Raw genomic sequence first — 27,441 nt, forward strand, 5'->3', positions numbered from 1 at the left:
ATCCAGAGGCCATGGCCTTCCTCTGAGCTTGAGAGAGACTGATTTGCCCAGAATCCCTCAATGGGTTTCCATGGATGAGCAGGAATTCAAACCCTGGTCTCCAAAAGTTCAGGCCCAGTAGTCAAACCATTGCACCATGCTGGCTCTTTATAATTCTGTCATCGTCGTTGTGTGCCATCATAATTTTGAACGCATGACGACTATGTCATGGGTCTTTCTTGGAAAGATTTGTTCAGAATGAGGTTTGCTATATAACCTTTGGGACCTCATCTTCCACTCGCCTCTCTTTGGGGGACTGCATTACACCTCAAGGGCTTGCTATATGTCCAGAAATGGGGATCTGATCCGATTGCTGGCTAGTGACCATCTTATTAAAAAGACTGTATGTACAGCACTGTGTAAATTTACAGTGTTATATAAATAAGGCTTAATAATAATAATAGAATTTATTTAGGGTACCATGGGATATGACAGATGTGTACACCATGAGCATAAGGTCTAGATGCTTCTCTGCTGTGAACCATCTGCATCATTTACCACCAATAAAACTCATTCTATAGAATTAGCGTCAGTGTCTCACATCAAAAGAAGCCTTGCACTGGGTTGGAAGTGAAACAGTCAACCTGTGCCAAACAAGGACTCAAAGTTTGATAATGAAGGAAAGGTTTATTTGATTTGGCTTTTAAATGCCAAAATCCTAGTAGGATACAAAAAAGTTTTAGTTGTAAAGGAGGCAAAATACAGTGCAATTCACAAAAACATATGAATATTCACACTTTGTGGAATAGGGGGAGGTTGGCCGGAGAATGAGGCACAAGCGTTACATTCATTACAGCTTCAGTTTCCATAGGAATGTCCTTTCAAGGGGACGCAAAAGGCTAAGGGAAATGTTGAGCCCTGCAAATGTTGATATACTACAGCTCTCGTCGTTCCTCCCACTGGCTAACAGAGTTCAACCATTATCTGGAAGGACCCACCTTGGGTTAGTTTGCCCAACTTGGTGCCCCTACAGATGTGCTGGACTACAACTCCCAGTATGTCCAGCCTTGGAAGTGGCTACTTTAATGGGTTCCTGATTGTCAGGCATATAAAGATCCAACCATTGAAAAAGCCAGTTAACTCCTGTTAAAAAAGGTGCAGGAGCGCTTGTGGCAAGGTTCCTTCAGTTGGCAACCCTTGGCGTCTTCCTAAAAAAGCTACGCTTCTCCAAGGAAGCCGTTTAATTGTGCGCAAATTCAGCCCAAATTCAGTAGCACCCCATTCCTTCCAAAAGAGCTCAGTCTAACACAGTCGGTCCTAAAAGGAATCGGAAATGTTGGGGAAACCCTTTGGGTCATGTTAATTCTAACCCTGGAATTACGCTGAACACCGGAAACCGTTTTTGTAGAAAGGTTAACATCTCAAGTTGCCTCTGAGAAGAGATATCTTTGACCAGTATTGGTTATTCATATCCATTGTGGGTTTCAACCAGGGGCCTAATCCTACACAATTATAGTACTATTATTCCACTTTAATGGTCATAATTCCATCTTCTGGAATACATGGTTTGATGAGGCACTGAAGCTCTCTGGCTCACAACTCTAAACCTCCTTCCCTAAACTGCAAATCCCAGGACTCATAGAATAAAACTATGGCAGTTAAATGGAATAATCATGCTATAATTGTGTAGTGTGACTGGGCCCCTAATCTTGGAGTGACATTCAGTTTTTAGACTATGGCTTAGTTATGGACGTTACTGTCCAAAAATGGAACTTCTCTCCAAGATCTGGTTTGAGAACAGCAGACTCATGAAACACATTAAACTTTATAGTTGATGGCCGATCCAGAAAAATGAAAGGGGGCCCCTGTTTTCTAAGATTCTACCCCAACTCCCACAAGTCTTTATTTTTGTAGTTTTCCTGCATTTAAATTCAAAGTCATGGGGCTACCACCTTGCATGAACCCTGCTGAATTCTCTTAGAAGATGGAGAGTGTTGGCAGCCTTGGCTCTTCCATTACTCCCCATCTCTTGCCAGCCCTTTTATCTCCTTGCTGTGGGCATGAATCCAGCCATACTGCACAGCAGATGATGAGGCGGACAAGCCTAAAGCATTGCCAGGGGATGGGACAGCAATGGTCAGGGGAAACTGCAGCTGCCACATTACTCAATTTGGTGAGGCATTAGATGCCTGCATCCAAAACCAATCATGCTGTTTTCCCCCAGCCATGAAGCCAAGGTGACTATGAAGCTAGGAAGAAGAACACCTTTATGGACTTCTGAAAAGACTGAAGCTGGCATCCGGTTAGGTACATATGCACACACAAGTTTCTCTTACTCCTACTCATGTCTTTTTTTGACACTCCAGAGGTTGGGTCTTCCCTTTTCCCCCTCTGCAGCAGCCCAAGCCCCCCACCCAATTTACTGTACAGTCTTTGACTCCCTCACCTTGCATGGCCATTCTGTTCCTCGTGGGAAGCAAGCAGGGCTAGAGGAGGATCTGGCTATGTCCCAATAGCCAGACGTGAAATGATTACAGCACAGCTGAGACCTCCAGAGGACCCTAGTGGACCTTGGCACTGAAGTCATCATTGACTTCAGTGCCATCAAGACATAGCCAGGTGCTTCTTCAATCCTAATGGGAAGGGCTGAGAATTTGCAGAGGATCTATAAGCCTGAAGGATGGTATATGGTTCAGTCTAGGGTAGGTCTGCGTGTGGAATGCTATGCTGAGCCATGCAGAATTGCAGCCTGAAAGTATATCTACACTACAAGGTTAACAGCAGTTTGATACCACTTTAACTTCCATGGCTGTTCCTAAACTCAGGATCTCCAGGGAATCCTGGGATCTGTAGTTTAACAAAGTCTTTCAAATTCTTTGTAGAGCTTTCATCCACTCCCCAGAATTGTGCTTTCCAAGGTACAGTATATCGATTTGTTCCTCAGTCTCTCATTTCAGGGTACCACAGGAACTGTGCTTGAGAGGAGGAGATCAGAGCTCCTTAACATAAAATTATAATTGTCTTGTGAAACTATAAATCCCAAGATTCCATGGAAGAAAGCCATGACATCAAACTCTCCCCTCCTCTTTGGATGCTTTTCTTCCCAAAGTGCAACACCAGAAACGGAAAAGTGTCAGAAGCCAAGGGGAAATGGGGGCATGACTCCCTTTAGCTGTAATCTTATTTTAAGAATCATGCTGTGTATCCCCATTTGTCATTGATCCAAGTTTAAAGTGCACACTATTCTCACTTCCAGTCCGAACCTTTCCATTAAGGACCCTAATGTTATTTTATGATCAGAGCCACACATGTTGTGTGCCTCTCCCATATCAATGGATATCCATTGCGCCTCCTCTTGGAAGAGCAGCACATTATAGGCTACAACCCTGCATGGTTCAGTGCACAAGAAACTACACAAACACTGGTCATGCATCAACCCCTAGATCTACAACAAAGTCAATGCAGCTCCTCCATGGCCCCTCTGTGCCTGGTGAAGGCCTGGAGTATCATCTAGCCATGTCCCATAGCCAGACATGAAATGATTACATCTTCTGCTGAGGTCTGCTAGACATCTCAACAGATGAGATAATCACTTCGCATCTGGCTACAGGGACATAGCCAGACACCAACTTCCACATCAATCAAAAAAAGACATATGCAGTCCTGAGGCTTATTTACACTTGCGTATGACACTAACAGGACACCAGCCACAGTCTGCACCTGCTCTGGCAGGAAGGCTTTGTTCCCCCTTTTTGCTTGGCTTCTTATGGAGCACCAACCATAATTCTGCAACAGTTAAGTGTAAGTTATTACAGAAAACCAAGAACCTTATATGCTAAGCATAGAAGCCAACTGTAACTCTAGAAACACAGTGTATTTCCTCGGAGATCTTAGTCCCAATTGCAGTAAACTATTTTAGACCACTGAAATGAATGGTCACCATTTTTGTTAGTTTCTTTGAATTCAATGGATCTCCTCTTAACAGGCAAGAGCTCCAAATTTAGATACTGCATTTAGTTCCCACATTAGGCTCCAGAATTTAAAACAATACACTTCTTGATTTGCTGCTTACTAGAGATGGTTAAAAAGAAGGAAAAACAGATGAGGCTCAGGAAGGAACTGAAGTACAACTCTTAGGCTAATGCTGCTTGTATCCTTATGGACGGAGGAAACTTACCAGTGTCTGGACCAAAGTATGAGGGAGAAAAGTGCAAAGTTTGTCTCGCTTACAAAAGTAGGCCGAGCTCCCTCACAAGTCACAGTTTCCCATACAAAGCCTCCACTTTGCTAAAGCAGGGGTGGAAATTTAAAGCCCTCCAGATGTGGGTGGATTGTATCTCCCAGCATTGCTCTCCACTAGCTACAGTTGGTGGAAGCTGCAGGACAAAAACATCCAGGGAGCCACAAGATTCCCACTTCTGGATGAAATCCAACTGTCAGTCCTCAATTTTAGTAAACCTTGGCTGGGTTGACTAAGTTGCCATCAGTTCAATGGGTCTACTCTAAGTAAGGCCTAAGAAGTGGATCCAGGCTCCAGGTGGGAACAGATATTGTTGGACTCCCAACTCTCAGCAGCTCTAACCATTGGTGAGGGATGCTGCAAGTTGCAGTCAAACAACATCTGGAAGGCTGCACAATTCCAAACCCTGATTTAGGCCACAGGTTTGTTTGGTTTTCAGTGCTTCACACAAACATTTACTCCTCCTTGTTGGGAGGAAGACACTTTTCTTCACAGATGCTTGCTAGAACTCATACCAAGAAAGGGGGAAAAAAAGTGAACGAGTGAGAATGCACATTTAGACAAAGGCAAAATGAGTCATTTAAAAAAGTCAAAGGAAACTCCTCATTATTTTTGAACTGAGGAGAGGTCAGGAATTGGGACGACTCAGTGGGTCACGTTCTCCATCTCTCCTGGCCTTCCGCTCACACTTGTAACGGAGGAGGAAAGGTGCACTGTCACCTTGCAGAGGAGTTTCACAAGGGACACTAGTTCAAAACCTAAAATGAAAGAAGTGGGCCAGGTGAACATCCAACAAACTGAAGTGTCCCTGAACACTTCCCTACCAAACCTCAAAAGAGAGCTGATGGGATCACGCTGTTCTCGGGACGGTAAAAGAGGAAGTCTTGCTGCCACTGATTAAGCCACTTAATTGTGGTAGTAGAAAACTCCAGAAGAAAAGGAAATCTTTTAAAAGCCAGGCGATTTTTCATGGTGAGCTTAGTTGAACTCCTCAAGGGGTACAATGTCGCTAGGCAGAGTCCCATTCATCTCCAGAATGGCCTCCACACCCAAGTAGCCCAGCAGAATCTCACTGCGACGCCGGGACAGTTGGAGAATGTCTTCCGCCAAGAGGTGCACCGTTGTGTATCTCACAATGTCTAGATCAAACATGTCTTTCAAATACTGCAGTATCTGGTGCTGGGGAGATGGGTGAGAGACAGAGAAAAACAGAGTAAGCAACAAAGGTAGCTTGGATTGTACAGAATGAGTGTCTCTTATCCTTATCTAGGTGTTCTAGATTTTGGGTTATTATTAATTATTCATTTTGGAATTTGCATATACAGTACGTACATAATGAGGTCTCTTGGAGATGGGACCCAAATCTAAACACAACATTTATTTACGTTTCACATACAACTTATACACATAGCCTGAAGGTAATTTTATACAACATTTTAAATAATCTTGTGCATGAAACAAAGTTTGTGTACACTGAACTATCAGAAAGCAAAAGTGTCAACATCACAGCCATCCATAAAAAGTGTTTTGGTTTTGAGGAGATTTTGGATTTTGGAATTGCGGGTAAGGGAGGTTCAAGTTGTATTAAAAAAACTGTGAATCGCCTCTTCTAGGAGCCACTAAGAGAGGTGAATCAACTTTTAAATAAGTTACACCCCTCATTGTTTATTACACTGAGGAGGAAATCTGTTTTTCAAAACCAGAAATGTACATAGTTTTGGACCTCTCTTGGTTTGTTTTGTTTTGTGCTGATTTGGGGATTCTGGATAGTCTATACGGCCACCAGAAGACTCAGACCTGTCAAAGTTGCCCACTTTTGCTTTAGAGCAAGATGTGTGGAGAGTAAGTGCTTTGTCCTTCAGCTGCAGTGCACTCCAGAAACCACAATTTGGCTTAAAAACATGGAGTACCATTCTTGTACATCTTATTTAAAGGGAAAAAGCAGCTCTTCTCTGGCTGTTGCTGCCACAATGCCAAACCTTAGCAGCAGCACTGTGTGGCATGTGACTGATCTCTGGGAAGGAGGCAACTACAAGACATCTTCTTGCGACATTTTAGTGGTTCTAATAAAAGTACTGCCCAGCACTGAGTTCTGTCTTGAGACAAAATAGCCTCTTAATTATTAACACACGTACCTTGAAGAAACCGCAGACTTCTGACAGATGCTCCTTTGGCCCCAGGAAACCGAAAGCGAGAACAGGGCTGACGTGCTCCGATACAGAGTAGAAATGGGAGATGAAGCCATCAGGAACCTGATGCAGGGGAAATGGGGAGAGGAAAAACAGAGGTTTACATAGCCAGGGAGAAAATGGCTGCCACTTGTGGTCTGTGGAGATTGTTGCAGCTACACAGGACTCAGTGCCTGGAACTTAGTGGGAATTACCCTACTTCTTCACAGCAGGGAATACTTTCTATGTCCAGTTCCACTTACATGGCTGGATATAGTATCAGGCGATCCTGTCTTGGAGCTGCAGTACCTAAAACAATTCTCTGCTGCTGCCTGAAGTGCTATGACGGCATGCAGAGAGGCACAGAGAAAGCTACTACTCTCCTGATCTTTGTTGGCTTATTTGTCTCATCTAGCAAGTTCCATAAAATATAATCATACCTAGTAAGTTCCATAAAATATTTAATTGTTTTTTCACTATTTTATGCTTTTATTGGGTTTTGGCATTTTTGTAATGAAAAGCTATATAGAAATGCCTTAATAAATAAAAGTAAATACATCTTCATTGAATCCCAGACAGCAATGAAAGAAACTTGGTGCTCTTTCTTATGCTTTGTTTGTTTCCACTTACCATCAGAAGACGCCTCTTGGCTTTCAAAACCGACCAGCAGGCTGTTGCGAGAGCCTGGAATTTAAATAAAGAGAAATAAAATTAATTCACTGCTAATACTCAATTTAAAAACAGATAAGACAGATACATATTAAAACAATCCATATTTAAAAATTCATCATTTGAAATTCACAATTTAAATATCATCTGGATAGGTTTGTGAGAAAAGACTAGTCTTTAATACTGTTTTAAATAGAGACAGGGTATTCAGTTGTCAAATCTCCCGACAGGTTGATCCACAGTCATATTTCAACAAAACGTACCACATACTTTAACAATAATAAACCCAACCCATGTAACGCTTTAAAGGTAATAACCAACACTTTGTACTTTGCCCAGAAACTAACTGGCAGCCAGTGGAGTGGTTTTAATATTGATGTGATATGAGCACTACTGAATGTATGAATAACCAATCTGTCGGCTGTGTTTTGAACTAACTGAAGTTTCTGAACTTGGTACAAAGCTAGCCCAAGATAGAGCACATTGCAAAAGTCCAGCCTTGTGGTTACCAGCATGTGCACTATCATCTTTGCAAAAAAGCCTGGCACCAACCAAGGGATTTTGTTTCCCTCTGGAGTGGACTCACTGTCTCCTTGAAGCTGTCAGAAAGCCAACGGTTGCGCAGGACGGCTAGAACTGAGGAAGGCGGGTTCTCCAGGTCCTCAAAGGCATCCATAAGGATAAAATCCAACACAATGTCGAAGAAGCTCATGCAAACCACCTGACAGAAATGAAGTGGAGAGAAAGAGTTAGGAAGCAATCATAAACGAGGCAAAGCCACGTTGAAGCAGTTTGCTTAGACGTTAAAAAGTGTGTGTGTGTGTGTATTGTAAGCTTCTAATTACTTCAAGTTAAGTTAAACAGGGAGAAAGCAATCTTGAATTAAATAAATAAAACAAATGTCCTAGTTCTGCTTTAAATGTAAGCAGCCTAAAGCCTTTTTTAAAAAAACTAGAAGCAAAGGCTCTCAGAGAGACACTTTTCTACTCAAAATAAAATTCTATGCTTATCCAGAATTGCACACCATGAATAAATAAAATAGGGTCTGTCATTGAACTGGTGCTTTTCCTAGATAGGAATCAGCAAAAAAGTATCTTTTTTAAAAATAGAAGAATCACACAAACCCCTCGTCCTTCCAGCTCCTTCTGGGTTGTTGCCCAGGTCTCTGGCCTCATTGTGTAGCAGAGCATCTCGTCATACCTTTCGAGGAAACCCTTAGTGTTCTGGGGGAAGAGACAGAAGACCAATGAGAAAGGCCAAGTGGCCACCTGGATCCCATTTCATTGCTGCTTTGAGATCTATACTGCGGTGCACCCGGGGTGCAGGAGGTTCACATGAGAGGCAATGAAAGCAAGTACTGTGTAAACTCTATAACGTAAGTGTGGTTCTGTAAGGATCAAATATCCAGACTACTCAAAAGTCTAGGCCTGGTGTCTGACACAGGCTGTGCCAGGACTGAGATGGCAGGACAATCATGGAGTTGGAAAAGACCTCCAATGGCCATCCAATCCAACCCCATTCTGCCATGCAGGAAGACACAATGAAAGCACTCTTGACAGATGGCCATCCAGCCTCTGTTTAGAGACTGCCAAAGGAGACTCCACCACTCTCCAAGGAAGTGTGTTCCACTACTGAATGGCACTTACTGTCTGGAAATTCTTCCTAATGTTTAGGTGGAATCTCTTTTCCAGTACCTTGACTCTATTGCTCTCTGTCATTGATCATTGAGGAAGACTGCTGGCCAAAATGTGTTAGACCTCTATTTCCCTGTCAAAACCTTTGGCTGTTTTGCAACCTTGATTTATGGATCTTCTGTAGGAGATTCAAGTTTCCTAAGGCTTCAGCCTTCGGTAAGGAAACCAAAAATTATCAAAATATCAAAAAAAATATCAAAGCCAAGCCTGTTAGGGTCTAGCTTTTAAATCAGCAGAAAGAGTCTTTGTCTAACTATGCTTCTCTAAGAACTGAGGGTGACTCAAAGACAACACAAATAGCTCACTAGGGCTTCTTTTGTAAGTTGGAATGGCTCACTGGGTCATTTTGGGTGCGTTGTATGCAGCTTGTAGACTACATACTTCCCACATCTGGGATGGGAAGTGGGTACACAGCAAGTACAACTGTACTGTCAGATACAGCACAGTGAACACTTCAGAAATCAAAGCCCCAGTAATTAGACATGAAAACTTTATTCAGCAACTAAAGATGTTCATACCCGACATACATTGTCAGAATTAGGGTAGCTGTGGCATAAAGCAGTATATTAAACGAACAAGCATTTCAAAATCCTAGGGGGCTGTATTGTAAAAAGGTAAAGGTAGTCCCTTTATGAATGTCTAATTGTAACTGATTTACTGGATTATGACAGGATAGATAGTCCAGATATTTTGGACTTCAACACCCCCCAAAAGCCTCCAGTTTGCACAGCCCATAAATTATAGGTGCTGTGGTTCAAAATCTGAAGGATCCAAGGTTCCCTACCTTCATCTCAAAGATAAGCAAGACTCTTTCTCTTCCAAGGCCTCTTACCTTTTCAGCCTTGGTCATCAAGCCCAACACCATTCGTTTTCCCACCTCCCCAAAGAACGATTGGTTTTTCTCTGTCTGCAGAAGTTCCTGTGAAGAGAACATCCCATTGGAAGCAAACGTTCTTTGTATGGGAGAGAAAGAAAGATCAGTAAATCCAGGTGAGCAGTCCAAGACAGCAGGCAGCCATCTACCAGGTCAAGCTTTTTGTGCACTACACAGTTCTATCACTTTGATACTGCTTTAAGTCTTGTAGCACCATCCTACAGTCAAAAATACAGTTTCTACAGGCCACCTCAGTCTACTTCGTTGTGAGGTGCCTTCAAGTCAAGTGACTTATGGCAATGCTATCCTAGGGTCTTCTTGGCAAGATTTATTCAGAGGGGGGTTGTCATTGCCATCCTCATGCTCCAGCAAGAATTCAAACCCACAGGTCCATTCAAATTACACAGTCATAGCACTGTTAATCCATTTTAACTGCTATTGTTCCATCGTAGATAATCCTGATGTCTGGAGAACTCTGACTGAGATTTCTAAATACTCTTCCCTAAACTGTAAATCCCATAGTTCCATAGGAAGGAATCATGGCAGTTAAAGTGGAATAATAATGCTATACTTGTTTTGTGTGAACGGCCCCCTGGTCTTCTAGAGTTCTGGCTCAGAACATTACATCACATGGGCTCCTTACACATCTCAAACTATAAGTCAAACATCACACTATAAACTACTAGGCTTCAAACTAAGCATCAGGCTGCTAATTCCAAATTACTGTATTCAAGCTACCAGGCCTGAAAGTACATTTTGTTGTTTTGTGCCTTCAAGCTTTCCCCATCTTATGGTGACCCTGTGTACGTATAGGTGACCCTGTGTACGTATAGGTGCTTTCAAATCACCTGTCATCTTATGGGGACTCCATAAATTTTATAGTGTTTTCTTAGGCAAAGAATACTCAGAGGCGATTCTGGCAGTTCCTTCCTCTGAAATATAGCCTACAACACCTGGTATTCATTGGTGGTCTCCCATCTAAGGAATGACCAGCACTGACTCTACTTAGGGTCCCAGATCAGAAAGGATCTAGTGCCTTCAGGGTATTTAGACCCTATCACTAGGGTTTTCTTGGCAAGATTTATGTAGAGACTTGCCATTGCCTTCCTCTGAGGCTGATAGAATGTGATGTGCCTACAGCAACCCAGTGGGTTTCCATGGCTAAACTAAGATTCAAGGCCTGATCTTGCAGACTCCTAGTCCAACCCCCAAACCACTAAATATACTGGCTGTACTCTATTATTTTATATCCTCCATGATTCTTCCTTAGGGAACAGTATATGAAGACCACACAAATGCTTTGACCAGGCTACAATCCCATCCGCAGCACATCAGTTACCTGGAAAGCTTGTCTAACACAGTGGAGCTTGGCCAGAAAGTCATGGTCACTGTAGCAGCCTAGAAGCTCTGTTCTAGAAGAGGAAGAGAATAAAAACCAGGGTATTCATACATTCTAACAGTGTACAACAATCACATATATACCCCCACTCGGACACTGTCAATATTAAACAGGCCACCCCTTGTGTTTGAAGAAGTAGTCTATAGTCCATAAAAAAACTTATGTTGGAATAATCTGGAGTTTCTAATTTTTTACACACACAGGTTAAGTCTCCCTTATCCTGAATTCCAAAACCCGAAGTATTCCAAAAGACAAAACATTTTTCATGGATGGCTGAGACAATGACATTTTGGTTTCTGATGGTTCATGCCCACACATTTTGTTTCATGCACAAAATCATTTATAATATTGTATAGAAAATTACCTTCAGGCTATGTACAGAATGAGTATATAAAAACAGATTATCATTTAAAAATGATAATCTATTCTGATAAGGTCTGTAGGTAGATGAAAATGAATCAAAATTGCTGCCTGTGTTACTCCTGCTCTTCTTTATGCTAGTTCATATATTGTATAAATGAGGACCAAATGTTCCAAAATTTATTGCGTCATTCAATTCATTACTGATTTTAAAGGTACTCCAAGACTACTTTTTCACTATTTTCTTACGCTGAAACAGACTAACACGGCTTTGAAAACCAGAGACAGAAAAGATGCAGAAAATGCAACCAAAATGAACAAGAGACCAATAATCTCTTAAATGAAAGGATGTCATATTGAGGATGGAGCCAGCTTCTTTTTTGCTGCTCCAGAGACTAGGACTTGCAGCAATGGATTGAAACAACAGGAAAAGAGATTCCACTTCAACATTAGGGAGTAATTCCTGACGGTAAGAGCTGTTTGAGAGTGGAATATGTTGCTGCTTCAGAAGGAGATGGAATCTTGCTCCCTCCTCAATATGACACCCCTTCAAATATTTAAACATGGCTATCATGTCACTCCATAACCTCCTCTTCTCCCAGCTAAACATATCCAGCTCCCTAAGCCATTCTTCATATTGCATGGTTTCCAGACCATGGCATCACTTGCACCACACTACAGTGCTGAGAACTTCCAGACCACCTGCTGGGCTGGATCCATATGCTGTAGCTCCCTTACTCACCGGAAAGTCCTGCAGGAAACCTTCCCTTCCTTCACCAATTCCAAGGCTTCTTCATAGGCAGCAGCTGGCTTGGAAAGCGGGAATGGCATTTCTCCAATTTGCAGAGAGTCAAAGAGCTGGAGCATGGGCAAAAAGAACACAAAAGAGCCTATTACTCTAACACTACAGGTTGGCCATAGTGAGCTACGTAAAAACAAGGCAGGTTGCCACGTCTTTTCATGATTCCATAAACTAAAAGCTTGATTACTGCAGGGTGCCCTTGAAGATAAAACTCTGGAACACCAACTCGTGTCTAGTATTGAGCTATACTTTCTAAGGCGAGGATGGAGATTGTACAGCTCTCTAAAGAGAATTTTTCTACATTTGGCAATGGCCCTACTTCCTTTGGGCTTTAATCTCACCCTGACAGATTATTCGCAGGAGAATATGGACATCAACAGAAAAACAGGCTTCCAGCTGCATTAAGGGACCCCAGCCCTAAAGCACCATGGGAGGAGTGACTTGAAAATTTCCTGTGCCATGGGACTCATTTTCTAGAAAGAGCCTGGAAAAGTTACTATAACTCCCAGAATCCCCCAGAGTTGAAGGGGCTCTGGAAGCTGTAGTCACAATGCTCTGAGAAAACCCACCACATAAAGCATCTGGAAAACCACTCAAGTCACCTCAGCAGCAGAAAAGAAGGAGTCCTCAGAGGTCAAGCTGTCCTCTTCGTCATCAGCCCGAAGTCTCAGAGACTCTTCTGTCAGAGGGAGCATAAGAGTCCTTTCTGAAGAAGAGAGACAAAGAAACTCCACCAAAAGGTATATAACAAAGGATTTATTTATAACATCTGTGTGCTATCCAATATGGGTTGACTATCTCTTCTCTGGAATTTTGAAAACCAAAATACTGTGGGCCTGCCACATTTCTGTGTTATTTCTGACTTATGGTGACTATGGTACATGGTCAAGGAGCATCTTTCACTGATGGGGTTCCTGCATTCCACTAATGGTAAAATTGGAGCCATAAAAACTATCCCAGATTGGCAATCTCATTACTGGCTAAATGGGGCCACTGGCCAGGTGAAGCCAATGGAAAATGAGCCTCCCAAATGATACTTCTTTGTACAGACACAGCGAATCATTGTGCATGAACATGACCTATCTACCCCATTAGTTATGAGAAATGTGCAAGCTGGTTAGCAACAAAGTAAAATTCACATCCCCAGGTAGTTCTCAGCATTCGTATCTTTTTCCAGCCTCAAACTGCAAAGCAAATGCAAAAAGATCTCTGATACCAATGACTCCTTTCATGCCACTGGACATAAATGTCAAAAGCTGTTGACATTTGGCTGTGATGCCAACAAGAACTCTAAAACCTATCTGCCTAGTAACAGAGGCACACCTTATTACATACCTCTATCTAGATCCAAAAGGAAGAGTTCACCAAACTGTCTGTTTGTGATGTTTGAATGATCCAAGAAAGGCATTATTCAAACCTCAAGTTCTGTTTCTACTCATGAATCACAAACTTACATTTTAAATTATTATTTTTTTAACATTTAAAATCAGAACCGCATCAGTTGCCACTGAAAACTTCAGGCTCTCCCCCTTTTCTGGCTTCCCATATCACTCACCCAAGTCTAGCAGCATGCTGTCGGCAGGAAATGTGGAGCCAAACTCTTCCTGGAGGTTGTACGCCCGATACAAGAGAGATTCTAGCTTCTCCGCAAACTCCTTTTTCTGGGATTCCTGTAGAAAATTTATTGGTTTAAATTAGGTATATCCTGCCCTGTACAGATTGAGTCTCCCTCTTAGGACCAGAAATACTTTGGGTTATGGATTTTTTCAGATTTTGGAATATTTGCATATACATAATGAGGTATCTTGGAGATGGAACCTAAGTCTAAACATGAAATTCATTTATGTTTTCCTATACACTTTACATATAAATGACTTCCATGCCAAGAACCTCATGCCTCAGGGTCACCTTAAGCCAGAAACAACCTGCAAGCACACATCAACAGAAACAACAAACACACTTTACACACATAGCAATTTTATACACAATATTTTAAGAGTGTGTGTGTGTGTTTGTGTGTGTGTTTTATTAAATTAAGTTTATGTACACTGAACCATCAAAAAGCAATTTCAAAAAGAAATGGTTCACTATCTCTGTCCCTGATGTGGACAATTTTGGATTTTGGAATATTTCAGATTTTGGAATTCAAGATAAGGGAGACTCAGTCTGTACCTGTATTTGCATATGCATAACAGACAATACACAACACAAGTAACGTAGTACTGTATATACTCTATTTGTGAGGCTGGAGAGAAACGCAAGGTTGTAGAGGAACTGAGGATATGAGAAGTTGCAGAAATTCAAATATAGTTTGGGGTATGAATCCACACTTCCTGCCATTTCAAAGATCCTTGCTTCTTGTTCGTTCATTCACTACTTGTATTGTGTATAATACTACTTGTTTTGTGTAAGGGATGCAGTGGCTTAGTGGTTAAGATGCCAATTCTGACGATTGGAAGGTTGGCAGTTTGAGGCCTGAGTGTATGAGATGCAAAATTGGACAGAGACAGGGGATCTGAGAAAAGAATGGGTAGGAGTGCTGCGGCTGCCACCTCAAAAGTGGAAGCAGGTAGCAAAAAATATTCAGTTTTTGGAGGTTTTCAGAATTTGGATTTCTGGATTAGGGATGCTCAGCCTGTAGCTACATTGCATAACACTTCAATGACTGGGTGCCACTATGTAACTGCAGTGCACAAGTGCAATGTGAAACAGTGCTTCATGCACAATTTCTGCCTCTGTCAACATAAAATGTCCATTGTACTATGAGGAATAACTTGCCCAGCATCCACAGAACGACTTATGCCTATGTACATCACTAACAGAATGCCAGCCAAAGTTAACAACCAGCTGAACTGCCTTATGACCATCACACTCAAAGTAATTTTTACAACATCCTCTAACTTGGCTGTTTTGAAACTCTTGCTCCAGAGACAACCAGGTTCCCCAAGAACAGAGAAATTTCAGCCAAATTTCAAAAATGGTGTATTGGTGACAGATCTGGCCTCTGCATGAACAATATTTTCCTTTCCCAACAGTCCACTAGAAACGTAGGAAAAGTGGTCTAATTTGCCCAATTTTGGGGTGCAAGCCATTACCTAGTGTCATGAAACTCTTGCCAAACCATTAAAAACTGGAGGTGCATACCTCAGGGAGGTTTGCTGGCAGCAACTCCTGTTCTTTAGAGCTGTCCCAGGGAATGGAGAGACTGGAATGATCTCGCTGCCGGATGGTCAGGGCCTGTTCCCATTTCTGCAGGGCCTCCTCAAACAGCTCCATCCCTGACAAGAGTATAGAAGATCAAAAATCAACATTTTGTGTATCACAGAAAGGCAAAAGCAGAGCTTGGAAAAGTGCCTTTAAAAAAAACATATTAAATTATTTATTTAACCCTGCAGAATATTCCTGATCCATGTCATCTTCCTTCTCGGCACAGTCTCACATTCCGCTTTGCATTAGTCCATTCTTTCAAGATCCAAAGAGAGGCTGGTTTGCCACTACTTTCTTAGGCTTTGAGAAAGTAGGTGGGTTCCCATGACTAAGTGAGAACTTAGTTCAACACTCAAACCACCACCTCTGTTTTTGGATACTCCTTGGAACAGGCTGGTAAAGCAAGGGGCACTGCTTAGTGAGCACTTGCCCTTCAACATTTTCTGCATTACTTTCAAATCCAAATTTAAAATGTTCTTGCTTGCCAAAGCTTTTGAAATTTTAATTTTCATTTAATATAGTTTCATAATCTTGTATATTTTGGTTATATAGATCTGCCAATTTGCTTTATATTACATAATGCACTGTTTTTTGTATTTCTGGATTTTTTTTTAACAACTGGACTGCATAGTTTTATATCTGTATTACTTCTTCCTTCCCCTCTGTGTGTATGCGAGTGCACACATATATGTGTTGGATTGTATGTCTTTGGCAGGACTGTTTTTTTGTTATTACAGGTTGAGTCTCAATTATCCAAAATGCTTGGGACTAGAAGTCTTTTGGATTTTTTCAGATTTTGGAATATTTGTATACACATGAGATAACTTGGAAAGGGGACCGAAGTCTAAACTTGAAATTCATTTATTATGTTTTGTATACACCTTATAAACATAGCCTGAAGGCAATTTTGTTGTTGTTGGTGTGTGCCTTCAAGATGTTTCCAACTTATGGTGACTCTATCACTGGGTTTTCTGGAGCTGAGAGTATGTGACTCACTCAAGGTCACCCAATGAGTCTCTACTGCCACCCTGATCTCCAGAGTCCAACATTCAAAGCACTATATCACACTGGCTCCCAAAGGTAATTTTATACATAATATTTTTAAACACTTGTTGTCACGAAACAAAGTGTGTGCACAATGAACCATCAGAAAGCAAAGGTGTCACTAGCTCAACCACTAATGTGGATAATTTTGGAATTCCAACTTTCAGAATTCCAGATAAGAGATACTCAATCTGTATTATTGTTCCTTTACTTGTAAAACACAATGTAAACTGATGTTATTGTTGTTGTGCCATTTCCGACTTATGGCGGAAATGGCAATCCAATCATGGAGTTCTCTTGGCAAAATTTGTTCAGAGGAGGTTTGTCATTGCCTTCTCCTCAGGCTGAGAGAGTGTGACTTGCCCAAGATCACCCACTGGGTTTCATAGCCGAGTGGGGAATCAAACCCTGGTCTACAGAGTCCAACACTCAAACCACTATTCCCATTATATAAATGATAACAACAGCAACAACATTTACCTCTGTGTCCTGGTTTAAATGGTTTACAGTTTCTTACCTTGAAAATAGAGGTTTTCAGCACTGCAGTCTCCCGCAGCTCCAGGGTCATCTAGGTGCTGGGCCTCCCAGGGTCCTGCCGAAGCTGGGGTTGGGCTGGAAGAGTTTGGAGCCGCCACCTAGGAACACGTGAGAAGAGCATAAAGAATAATCAGCTGCCCACCATCAATTGTTGGCTTCTGGATCAGTGTGCAGATGAATTAGCTCCAGGTTGGAACTATAAGAGAAAACATGGTACTAAGTCTCCATTGTGTGGGATGCTGCCTTCAGACCGAAATCATTTTTCATTCAGTCCAATATTTCTCTTTCAGACATTCTAAATTATATCCATATACCAGATATTCAACATATAGTCTGCTTTTTCAGCATTGTTTATACTATGGTTTTGCAACGGCACACTGCTCTTTTTCCCCTCTCAGTTGACTTGGCACCTTTTTTCGTTCTCTGAGTGGACTCAGCGCCATCTTGTTCATTCAGTCTGTGCGCAACAATTTGTGGTGTGGCTTAGATGATGGGCAGTGAGTCTCTTATACAGTACAGTATTTGTGTTTATACTGTTGCACATATACTGTTATACTGGTGTGCTTATACAGGTTGCGTCTCCTTTATCCAAAACACTTGTGACCAGAAGTCAGACAGTCAAACATGTCAACCAAACAGCAACCCCAAATATTTGTGGCAAGGTATATGTAAAGAATTAATTTAATGGGAGATAACAGCAGCTCCTAAATGTGTGGGTGGGGGAAGAACTAAGTGTACAAAGCCTGAAAGGCAACTTGATATGAAGGAGATGACAACATCATTGAGAAGAGAAGACCTCTATTCTATTTATCAAGGCTGGTTACACCCTACACTTATTTATTTATAATGATGGTTTCTTCAAATGCTCCGCAGTAATGGCACATTCTGTTTCAGAGAAACCTCCCTCCAGGTGCTGCCGTTTGCATGAATGGTTATTACGAAACAGTGGAAAACTTCATTGTCTGCCTCTTTCCAATCCTGGATGGTGAAGATATGCTTTATAGAATTCAGAGGGATTAAATTTTGAAATACAGGTTGAATCTTCCATATCTGGAATTCTGAAATACTCCAAAATCATCCAGCTGGCTGGTTGAGATAGTGACACCTTTGCTTTCAGATAGTTCAATGCACACAAGCTTCATTTCACGCACAAGATTATTAAAAACATTGTATATAAAGTCACCTTCAGGCTAGTTCTATAAGATGTATACAAAACATAAACTATTATTATTATTATTATTATTATTATTATTATTATTATTATTAACCTTTATTTATGAAGCGCTGTAAATTTACACAGCGCTGTACATACAATCTTTTAGTTTGACGAATTTCATGTTTAGACACTTGATATCTCATTATGAGTATGCACATATTCTATGATCCAAAAAATTCCAAAATCCAAAACACTTCTGGTCCCAAACATTTTGGGATGTATCTATAATGTAGAAATAATGCAGTTTGATACTGCTTTAACTTGCCATGGCTCCATTCCAACAGAATCCAGGGACTTGTAGTTTTGTGAGGCACAGCACACATTGGCAGAGAAGGCCTTGTGAAACTACAGATCCCAGGACTCCATAGGATGGTGCTACAGCACTTAAAGTGGTGTCAAACTGCATTTTTCTACAGTGTAGATGCACTCTTGGATAAGGGATACCCAACCTGTACAAACAGCCAAAGGACTAACAAGTGTGGGCTGTCTATGAACCCCAGAAGCAATTTTAGGCCCCCAATTGGGGGGTGTCAAATTTCTTGGCCTCGAAATGCCTTTTGGGGGGGCTACAACATTTTTCTCACATTGCTTCCTTTCCTTGACCTGAACTAGGTTCAGGAGAGGCTTAAAACAAAGTGTACACAAAGCGGCACTCAAAGCCCCAGAACAAGCCAGAAAACTGAACAAACAAAACCCCAGGACAAGGCCTGCATTGAAAAGATGCTTAAGGTTCAGATCTCTTACCGAAGCCAGGCTGTGTGAAGAACTAGAGTGTTTGCTAGGCTCAATGGAAGAAATCCCACTGAGGGTGTCATTGCTTTTGCTGCTCGGACTCTGCACTCGCCGGCTGGAGTAACCTGGAATGGGAAAGGAGACACAAGTATAACTCAGTTAATGAAGTCAATGTCTGTCTGAGGATTCCTTCTTTAACAGAAACATTGGCACCAGAGGCAGACATAATTCAGAAACAAGGATAGGCTCCTACACGATCATGGAAAAAACACAAAATCAGAGTTCAGAAAAGACCACAAGGGCCATCCACTCCAACCCCATTTTCCAATGGGAACATACTATGAAAGCCCTCTCAACAGATGGTCATCCAGCCTCTGTTTAAAAACCTCCAAAGAAGGAGACTGCACCACAATCCAAGGGACCTATTACACTGTCAAACAATTCTTACCGTCAGGAAGTTATTCCAGAACTTCCTGAATCTGTTGCTCCGTGCCCTAGCCTCTGGAGCAGCAGAAAACAAACGTGCTCCATCCTGAATATGCCAATTTAATGCAAAGGGATCTTGTACCTACAAGATCCCTGTTAGTCTCAAAGGTGCAATAAGAACGGTTTGCATACTGATTTTCCAAACTAACATGGCTATGTCTTTGAATTCAGTGACAATTTAATGTTTGCTCTTCAATGTTTCAGAAAACGTTATTGTTCAAAACTAACAAAATGTGCATATGCAATGAAACAAATGGTCAGGTAAGCCTTGCACAAGCAGGCAAAAGTATTTTGAAAAAGGACATACAGTAATTAGACTTGCCATAGAAGGGCACAGCCCATCTGGAGGTCTTGTAAGCAGGGGACCCAACCTGCTCTCTACCTTGCATACCTTTTTTCACTGAGGGGACCCTCCTTGTTGGCAAGATGGGGACAGGAACTCCCGCAGGCTTCGGGGTGGCCTTCTCTGGGGCAACCAGTTTCTTCCGACGGCGACGGCGCTTCAGTTGATGCGCAGCCAGGGCCAAAGCGACTGTCCCGAGAGCAGTGGCGAACAGCACTTTGCGCAGGCCTGGTGTGAGTCTCAGCTGAGAGAAGGCAGACTTTTGGAAAGGAAAGAAAATATTCTCCATCACAATGCTACTTTGAGTCATTACTTTTAATCCCTGAGGAAAGAGTCAGGGAAATCTTAGCAGTCTAGAGCACTTCTTTTTAACTGAATTGTTTTAACAAGTTGGAAGCTACCTTGGGTCCCTTTATTGGGGAAAACTAGTCAGGATATAAATGAACTAAATAATCATGATGACAAATAATGTAAGGGTATTACATCGGTGCAAAATGTTACATCATAAGCTTTTCTTCGTTTTGCTTTTTACCTGACCAAACGTCGTGTAAAGGAACACTGGTATCTCTGCTACAGTCATAGCCAGAGCCTGGATAATGGACATTCCCTCGGCTCTTTGAAATGCCATCTTGGAAAGATATTCCCGGAAAGTGTTGTGATCCTTGACTCTGAATGAAAAAGTCTACCAGGAAATCCAGCTTTGCTTGAATATGCGTCTCAGGATTGTACAATTTTTCCACAGTAGAAAGCTCCCTCTCTGTAACAACAACAACAACAAGAGAGATAAGGAAATGCAACTAATGGCACGGCTGGCTTTATGGAAGAGGATATCACGAAAGGCACACTGAAACGCTCTTTAAAAGAGCAACCCAAGGATAAAGAGTGAGCCACAAAATAGAAAGTTATATTTTCAAAGAGATAGCAGTAACGAAAGAATGTGCAAACAAGTGTCACAGCACAAAATGTTCATTTTCAAAGGTCTAGAAACAAAGTCTTGTGAGGAACAACTTATGGAGCTGTGAATCTTCAGCTTGGGAAAGAGAAGACTGAGAGGTGACACGACAGCCGTCTTTAAATATCTGAAGGCATGTCATGTGGACGATGGAGCAAGCTTGTTTTCTACTGCTCCAGAGACTAGAACATGAACCAATGGGTTCAAATTGTAAGAGATTCCACCTAAATATTAGGACAGTAAGAGTGGTGGAGTCTTCTTCTTTGGAGGTTTTTAAAGAGAGGCTGGGTGGACATCTGTCAGGAGGCAAGAGAGACAGGTAGCTCTACATCATTATAACTGGAGGTTTCGATTACAGCTCCCAGAATCTCCAAACCACTTTGTAGGATTAATCTAGCTTCTCAAGATGCCTCAAATATTAGAATCATTGAGTTGGAAGAGACCCAAAGGGCATCCAGTCCAACCCTTCTGCAATCAGTGCTTTGATTGTGTATTTCAGCACAGCAAGGAGTTGGACTATATGACCCTTGTGGTCCCTTCTAACCAAGATTCTAGGATCCTATGACTCTAAGCAACTCTTATCAACAGGATGTTTAGACAGAATCTCTTTTCTTGCCATCTAAATCCTTTGATTCACATTCTAGTCTCTGGAGCAGCTGAAAAGGAGCTGACTCCAATTTCTACATCAGTGCTTCTCTGGCTATTTGGTGTGAGAAAATGACTTCTTCCCCCTTCTAATGTGCCTGGGATTAGTACCATATTTATTTCCATTGGTTACATGCCTGTTTCCTTTTCCTTTCCTTTTCTTTTGTAGAAACTCTTGACCTTAGGTGTTATTTCCATATTAGTTTCACACAACCCAAGCTTATAAATTAAAGTAGTTTCATAAGCAGTTTCAGATGAATTTTCAGAAGTTAAGGATGCAAGATGAATCTTTGAGGAATCCCGTGGGTCAAAAAACAGCTTCCAAAACTACTTAACCAGTAAGGGCTGCTCATCCTTTCCTCTCAAAACCTCTGTGAATGACAACCCAGGCTGTATCCTCATTGCAGAAATATTCCAGTTTGACACCATTTTAACTGCTGTGGAATCCTGGGATCTGTAGTTTGTTGTAGCACCAGAGCTCTCTGACAGAGAAGGCTAAATGTCCCACAAAACTATAAACTCCAGAACTCCATAACATTGACCCATGGCAGCTAAAATGATACAAAACTGGATTACTGCACTGTTACAGTAGTTTGATAGTATATTAACTAAGACAGTTCTGTGCTATAAGATCCTGGGATCTGTAGTTTCAGGAGGAACCTATAAGTGCTCTCTCTGGAATTACAGCACTATAGTTTTCCAGCAAAGAATTCAAAGTCCCTCATTACCAAATCACAAATTCTCGGATTCCACAGGACTGCTGCCACACTACAGAATTAATGCAGTTTGACACCACTTTAACTGTCATGGCTCCATGCTACAAAATCCTGACAGAGGCAGCTAAATATCCCACAAAACTACAAACCTCAGTATTGCATTGCATTGAGCCGTGGCAGTGAAAGTAGTGTCAAACTGCATTAATTCTGCAACGTAAATGCAGCCGATGGCTTATGAAAATGGTGCACTTGGCAGGTTGAGAGAAGCATTTTTAGTGTACTACCCTGGGAACTTGGTGATAAGAGAAGGAATCAAGTCAAAACAGAACATACTGCACTCTCTGCTCCAGAAAGGAATTCATTCCTGATCACCCTGCACCCATCTTCTTTATCATGTAACTTTTTGGACAACAGTCACAGATGGAGGCAAAAAGGACTCCATTGTTGAAATTAAATAAAGCCGGGATATCTGATCTCCTGGAACCTAATGATCTAACTGGGAAACCATTCCTACTCGGAACCCTTTACTACAAACCTGCATTTATTCTAACTTGCTGTGCCGACAAAATTCAGCATCGCAACCTTTGCAACAGCTGAGCAAAGGCAAAACACCAGTGTGAGCGGAGAAACAGCACAGCCGCCTGCGTCAACAACATCAGCGGTTTCATTCATATCAATCCAACGCATTTATTTGGAGTGGGAGTCGGAGCAGGGATGCCTCTCTTTGGGTTTGTAAGAGCTGAACACAGGGAACATTTGTTATGATTTGAAGCCCTTTGGGAAAATTTATTGTGGGTTTTTCGGGCTTTGTGACCATGCTCTAGAAGAGTTTATTCCTGATGTTTCACCAGCATCTGTGGCTGGCATCTTCTGGCATCTGTTGTTGATGGCAGAACAGTGATCAGTAGGAGCCAGCATGGATTTGTCAGAAACAGAAAGAATTAATGAAAGAAGGGGGGGGTCATGCATATCAAATTTGCAGATGACACCAAATTAGGAGGAATAGCTAATACCCCAGAGGACAGGATCAAAATTCAAAATGACTTTAATAGATTAGAAAGCTGGGCCAAGGATAACAAAATTAATTTTAACACATAGAAATGTAAGGTACTGTACTTAGGGCAAAGAAATGAAATGAATAGATGTAGGATGGGGGATACCTTGCTCAATGAGACTATGTGTGAATGGGATCTAGGAGTCCTACTAGACCACAAGTTGAACATGAGTCAACAGTGTGATGCGGCAGCTAAAAAGGAGAATGCGATTTTACGCTGCATGAATTGAAGTATAGTGTCTAAGGGTAGTAATAGTGCCACTCTGTTCTGCCTTGGTCAGGCCTCACCTACTTCAATATTTCAAGCAATGGTTAAGAGGGAGTGGAGGGAATCCTTATCAAATTTGCAGATATACAAAACTGGGAGGGGTAGCTGACACATTGGAAAACAGGAACAGAATTCAAAAGGGCCTGCTAAACTAGAAAACTGGGCTGGGATTAATAAAATGACATTTTTGGATTCTACAGACTAACGCGGCTATATCTTTCGAATTCTACCCCGAGGGAATATTCTTCATCATAGAATGAACAAGAGCCAGCGGTGTGACGCTGCAGCAAAGAAGGTGAATGCTGTCTTAGCCTGCATTTACAGAAGCATAGTTTGCAAGTCAAGGGAAGTCATAGCCCCACTGTATCTTAGCGCAAGGCCAGAGAAGGGCAACGAGGGTGATAAGAGATATGGCACCTTTGCTTTCCGATGGTTCAAAGTACGCAGGAGTTTGTATCACGCACAACATTGTTTAAAACACTGTGTATAAAATTACCTTCAAGGTATGTGTGCAAAGTGTATAGGAGACATCCATTAATTGTGTCTTAAGATTTGGGTCCTATCTCCCAAATATCTCATTCTGTACATAACCTGCAAATACAGATACTGTATTCCAAAATCCTATTAAATCCAGCCATGCCTCTGGCCCCAAGCATTTCAGATAAAGAAAACTCAACCTGTATTTTAATTAATTTTAATTGTTCAATGTATTTTTATGCTTCTAGTTTTCTCCTGATTTGCATAATCCTATCCACTGAATTTTGCATACAGTACATTTATGCCTGAATTCCAGGGATGCATTCTTGTGGCATCTCACAATCTGGGCTATATAAACCCACAAAACTCCAGGACATGATAAATATTCCTAAACCTTCAAGGTGCCACAGAGCTCTTCTGCAACCTTCAGGTTTTGCAGGACTACTACCTCTTTGCAAATATATATGTTTATCAATACAGTATTCATTTGCTGCAAGACAAATGGGGCAATGATTGCAATTAATTATCAGCGTGGGACTTTTCCAAACCACGTGATCGAAAAAGAGACACATTTTAACCAGGGAGCTGGGAATAACAGGTAAAACATATACAAATATATATAGTATCTCTCCCCCCCCATTTCACAAATGGAACAGACCAGCGCACGTTTGTTCTAACCAAACTGGGCAATACCATTCCGCTAAAAGGGGGGGATAAAGAGAGACCTCACCGTGCACCTGCACTCCATAGCTTCAGAAGGGCAGCGTCTCCTTCCAGGTTCTATCCCGGCCTCGCAAACGAACCCGACTGCTACCACTAGTAGGTGGGGCGCTGTGGTGAGACTTCTGATTGACAGCAAAGCTGGCCAATGAAAAAGTGGTTCGGGTCCCCGTGTGAACCAATCGACATCCTTAGCTTTGACTCCGCCTCCCCAGCCACTTGATTCACCGCAACCTCCTCTAGTGCGGTTGAGCGGCAAATGAAGGGTTTTCTTCTTAACCCCGTGGGAAAGGGGTTGGCTCAGCCTATACGAAAGCAGGGGGGGGCTTCTCTTAAAAGGGCAACGCTCCTCAGTGGGCCCCAGAGCAACAAGAACAAGAACACTGTAGAAATAACGCGCTTTGACACCACTTTAACTGCCATGGCTCCATCCTATAAAAACTACAAATCCCAGGATTCCATAGCATTGACCCTTGGCTGTTAAAGTGGCGTCAAGCCGCATTATTATTATTATTATTATTGCAGTGTAGACAAGTTAAAAGAAACAAAACAGCTGGGGAAATCAGGTTGTTTTTGCATTTACAAGCTTTTAGTTCTTTTCTGGCTCAAGGCTATGGAATTCTGGGAGTTGGAGTTTGCCAAGAAAACCCCCATGATAGGTTCACCTTAGGGACACCATAAGTCGAAAACAACTTGAAAGCACACAACAAAAACAACAGCAACTAAAACACACACATTTGTATATATACGCACATCCCTCCATATTTGCGGTTTTGATTAATATCTCCTCTCTAGGAATATCTAGGTCCTCCAGTGCAACTCTATGGTCAACTTCAACCAAAAAGTTGCACTGAAAGAGCTAGCAATTCTAGAGAGGACACTCCACTAGGCCTTTGTTGCTCCTCTGGTTCAACTCTATGGTCAATGTGTGTCAGATGTTGACCTTAGAGTTGCACTGGAGGACCTAGAGATACCTAGAGAGGACACTCCACTAGGCCTTTGTTGCTCCTCCAGCGCAACTCTATGGTCAATGTCTGTCAGATGTTGACCATAGATTTGCACTGGCCTGGAGGGCCTAGAGATTCCTAGAGAGGACTCTCCACTAGGCCTTTGTTGCTCCTCTGGTGCAATTCTATGGTCAATGTCTGTCAGATATTGACCATAGAGTTGCCCTGGAGGACTAAGAGATTCCTAGAGAGGTGTCCTCTCATGTTAAAAACATGGTGTTTTTGTTATTTGCAGTTTTTCCATATTCACGGGGTCTTGTGTCCCTAACCTCAGAGAATATGGAGGGACAAGTGTATATTTCAAAGATGTATATCCTGCCTTTCTCCCACAATGGGATTCAAGGCAAATGTGTGTGTGATATATATAAATCCTTGACAGAAATAAAATAAATATGTGTGTATATATATATGTGTGTGTGTATAAATATATATATATATACACACACACACATATATACATATATGCATATGTGTGTGTGTGTTTGTAGATATACACACACTTGCCTTGAATCCCTTTGTGGGAGAAAGGCGAGATATAAATATGTATACGTATGTGTGTATTTGTGTATATCTGTGTGTGTGTGTGTGTGTGTAGCTATAGATACATATATACACAACCAAGTCCAACTCCCAGAATTCCATAGCCTTCAGCCAGAAAAGTTTTAAAGTGATGCCAAACCGGGTTATTTCTCCAGTGCGGATGCAGCCTCAGAAGGCATTTGCACTTCAGCAGCATCTGGAGCCTTGCCACTCTGATCCAGGATCATAACTTTAATTTTAGTGGGAAGTAAACAACAACAAAATGAAGCCCCCAATTTAGCATTTTCCTCTCCTGATCAGACTGTTACTTTTATAGGTATTTGGCCTGGTCTGTCAGAGAGCTCTGCTGCCTCACAGAACTACGAATCCCAGAGTTCTGTAGGGCCTCATTCCCACTACCTTTTAAACCGGATTACAAATTGGTTTGAACCGGTTTAAATGTTTCGCACTTGAACCAAATTGCTGAAAGGATTCGGAGAGGGAGGGCCATGCGCTAGAACCAGGTCTTTTTGACGCTGATTTTTCAGCATCTTTTTGGATAAACCGATTTCGCACAAGTGCGAACCAGACGCAGATCGGAACCGATTTAAACTTGGAGCCATTGGGGCTAAAGCGGTATCAAACTGCTTTAACTCTGGCTGTGTGGATGCTTCCAAGGGTCTTTAACCCTTCTTAGCCCAGAAGTGCTGGTGCCTTATCAAACTATAAATCCCAAGGTTTTGTAAGATAAGAGCCATGGTAATAAAAGCGGTGTCAAAGCGCTTTAACCCTGCAGTGTGGACGCCCCCATGGGTCTTTAACCCTCCTCTGCCCAGGAGTGCTGCTGCCTCATGAAACTACAGGTCCCCAGGGTCCTTTTGTAGGATGGAGCCAGCAGGGCACTTAAAGCGGTGTCAAAGCGCTTTAACCCTGCAGTGTGGCTCTATGGCTTTAAGCTGCCCCTGCAGCTGGAAAGGGCGCTTTAAGAGGCGGTCTGGAGGACTAGGCCAGAGGGGGCGCTGGTGGGGATGCTAGGCTCCCTCCTTCCCAAAAGCCAGACAGAAGGCTGGCCTGGCTCTGGGCAGCAGAAGCAGAAGGAAGGAGGAGCAGACTAGGGACTGGAGCCCCGTCCGAGGCGCAGCAGCAAGTGTGCCGCAGATGCTCCGGGGCCCCTGAGGAGGAGCAGCACCCTCCTCTCCTCTCTTCCTGGAGGCAGCGCAGCATGGACTTCAACATGAAGAAGCTGGCCTCCGACGCAGGGGTCTTCTTCACCAGAGCAGTCCAGGTAAGCAGGGCAGGCAAGGCAGGGACCCAGGGCCAGAGGAAGGAGAAG

At 42.3% G+C, this 27,441-nt stretch overlaps 2 protein-coding genes across 2 annotated transcripts in view; one reads left to right on the forward strand and one right to left on the reverse strand.

Annotated features, from left to right (window-relative positions):
* Positions 1-640: 640 nt before the first annotated feature.
* On the reverse strand, positions 641-24,824 carry MIGA2 (mitoguardin 2). The gene is made up of 16 exons (XM_042479668.1): positions 24,593-24,824; positions 20,283-20,507; positions 19,799-20,009; positions 18,934-19,046; positions 16,954-17,071; positions 15,330-15,463; positions 13,741-13,855; positions 12,788-12,891; positions 12,126-12,241; positions 10,964-11,036; positions 9,583-9,669; positions 8,181-8,279; positions 7,643-7,777; positions 7,018-7,071; positions 6,355-6,471; positions 641-5,398 (listed from the first exon to the last, which is right to left on the reverse strand). Exons 2-16 carry the CDS (start codon positions 20,376-20,378, stop codon positions 5,198-5,200), a joined length of 1,773 nt encoding a protein of 590 aa, XP_042335602.1. The 5' UTR covers positions 20,379-20,507; positions 24,593-24,824; the 3' UTR covers positions 641-5,197.
* A 2,308-nt stretch (positions 24,825-27,132) lies between these two features.
* SH3GLB2 (SH3 domain containing GRB2 like, endophilin B2) overlaps positions 27,133-27,441 on the forward strand; it is a 49,237-nt gene continuing 48,928 nt past the window's right edge. The window contains 1 exon segment of the mRNA XM_042480573.1: positions 27,133-27,393. Within this exon segment, the coding sequence (XP_042336507.1) occupies positions 27,331-27,393 (63 nt within the window). The 5' untranslated portion in view covers positions 27,133-27,330.

This window comes from Sceloporus undulatus, chromosome 7, assembly GCF_019175285.1.
Source record: "Sceloporus undulatus isolate JIND9_A2432 ecotype Alabama chromosome 7, SceUnd_v1.1, whole genome shotgun sequence".
Classification (NCBI taxonomy): domain Eukaryota; kingdom Metazoa; phylum Chordata; class Lepidosauria; order Squamata; family Phrynosomatidae; genus Sceloporus; species Sceloporus undulatus.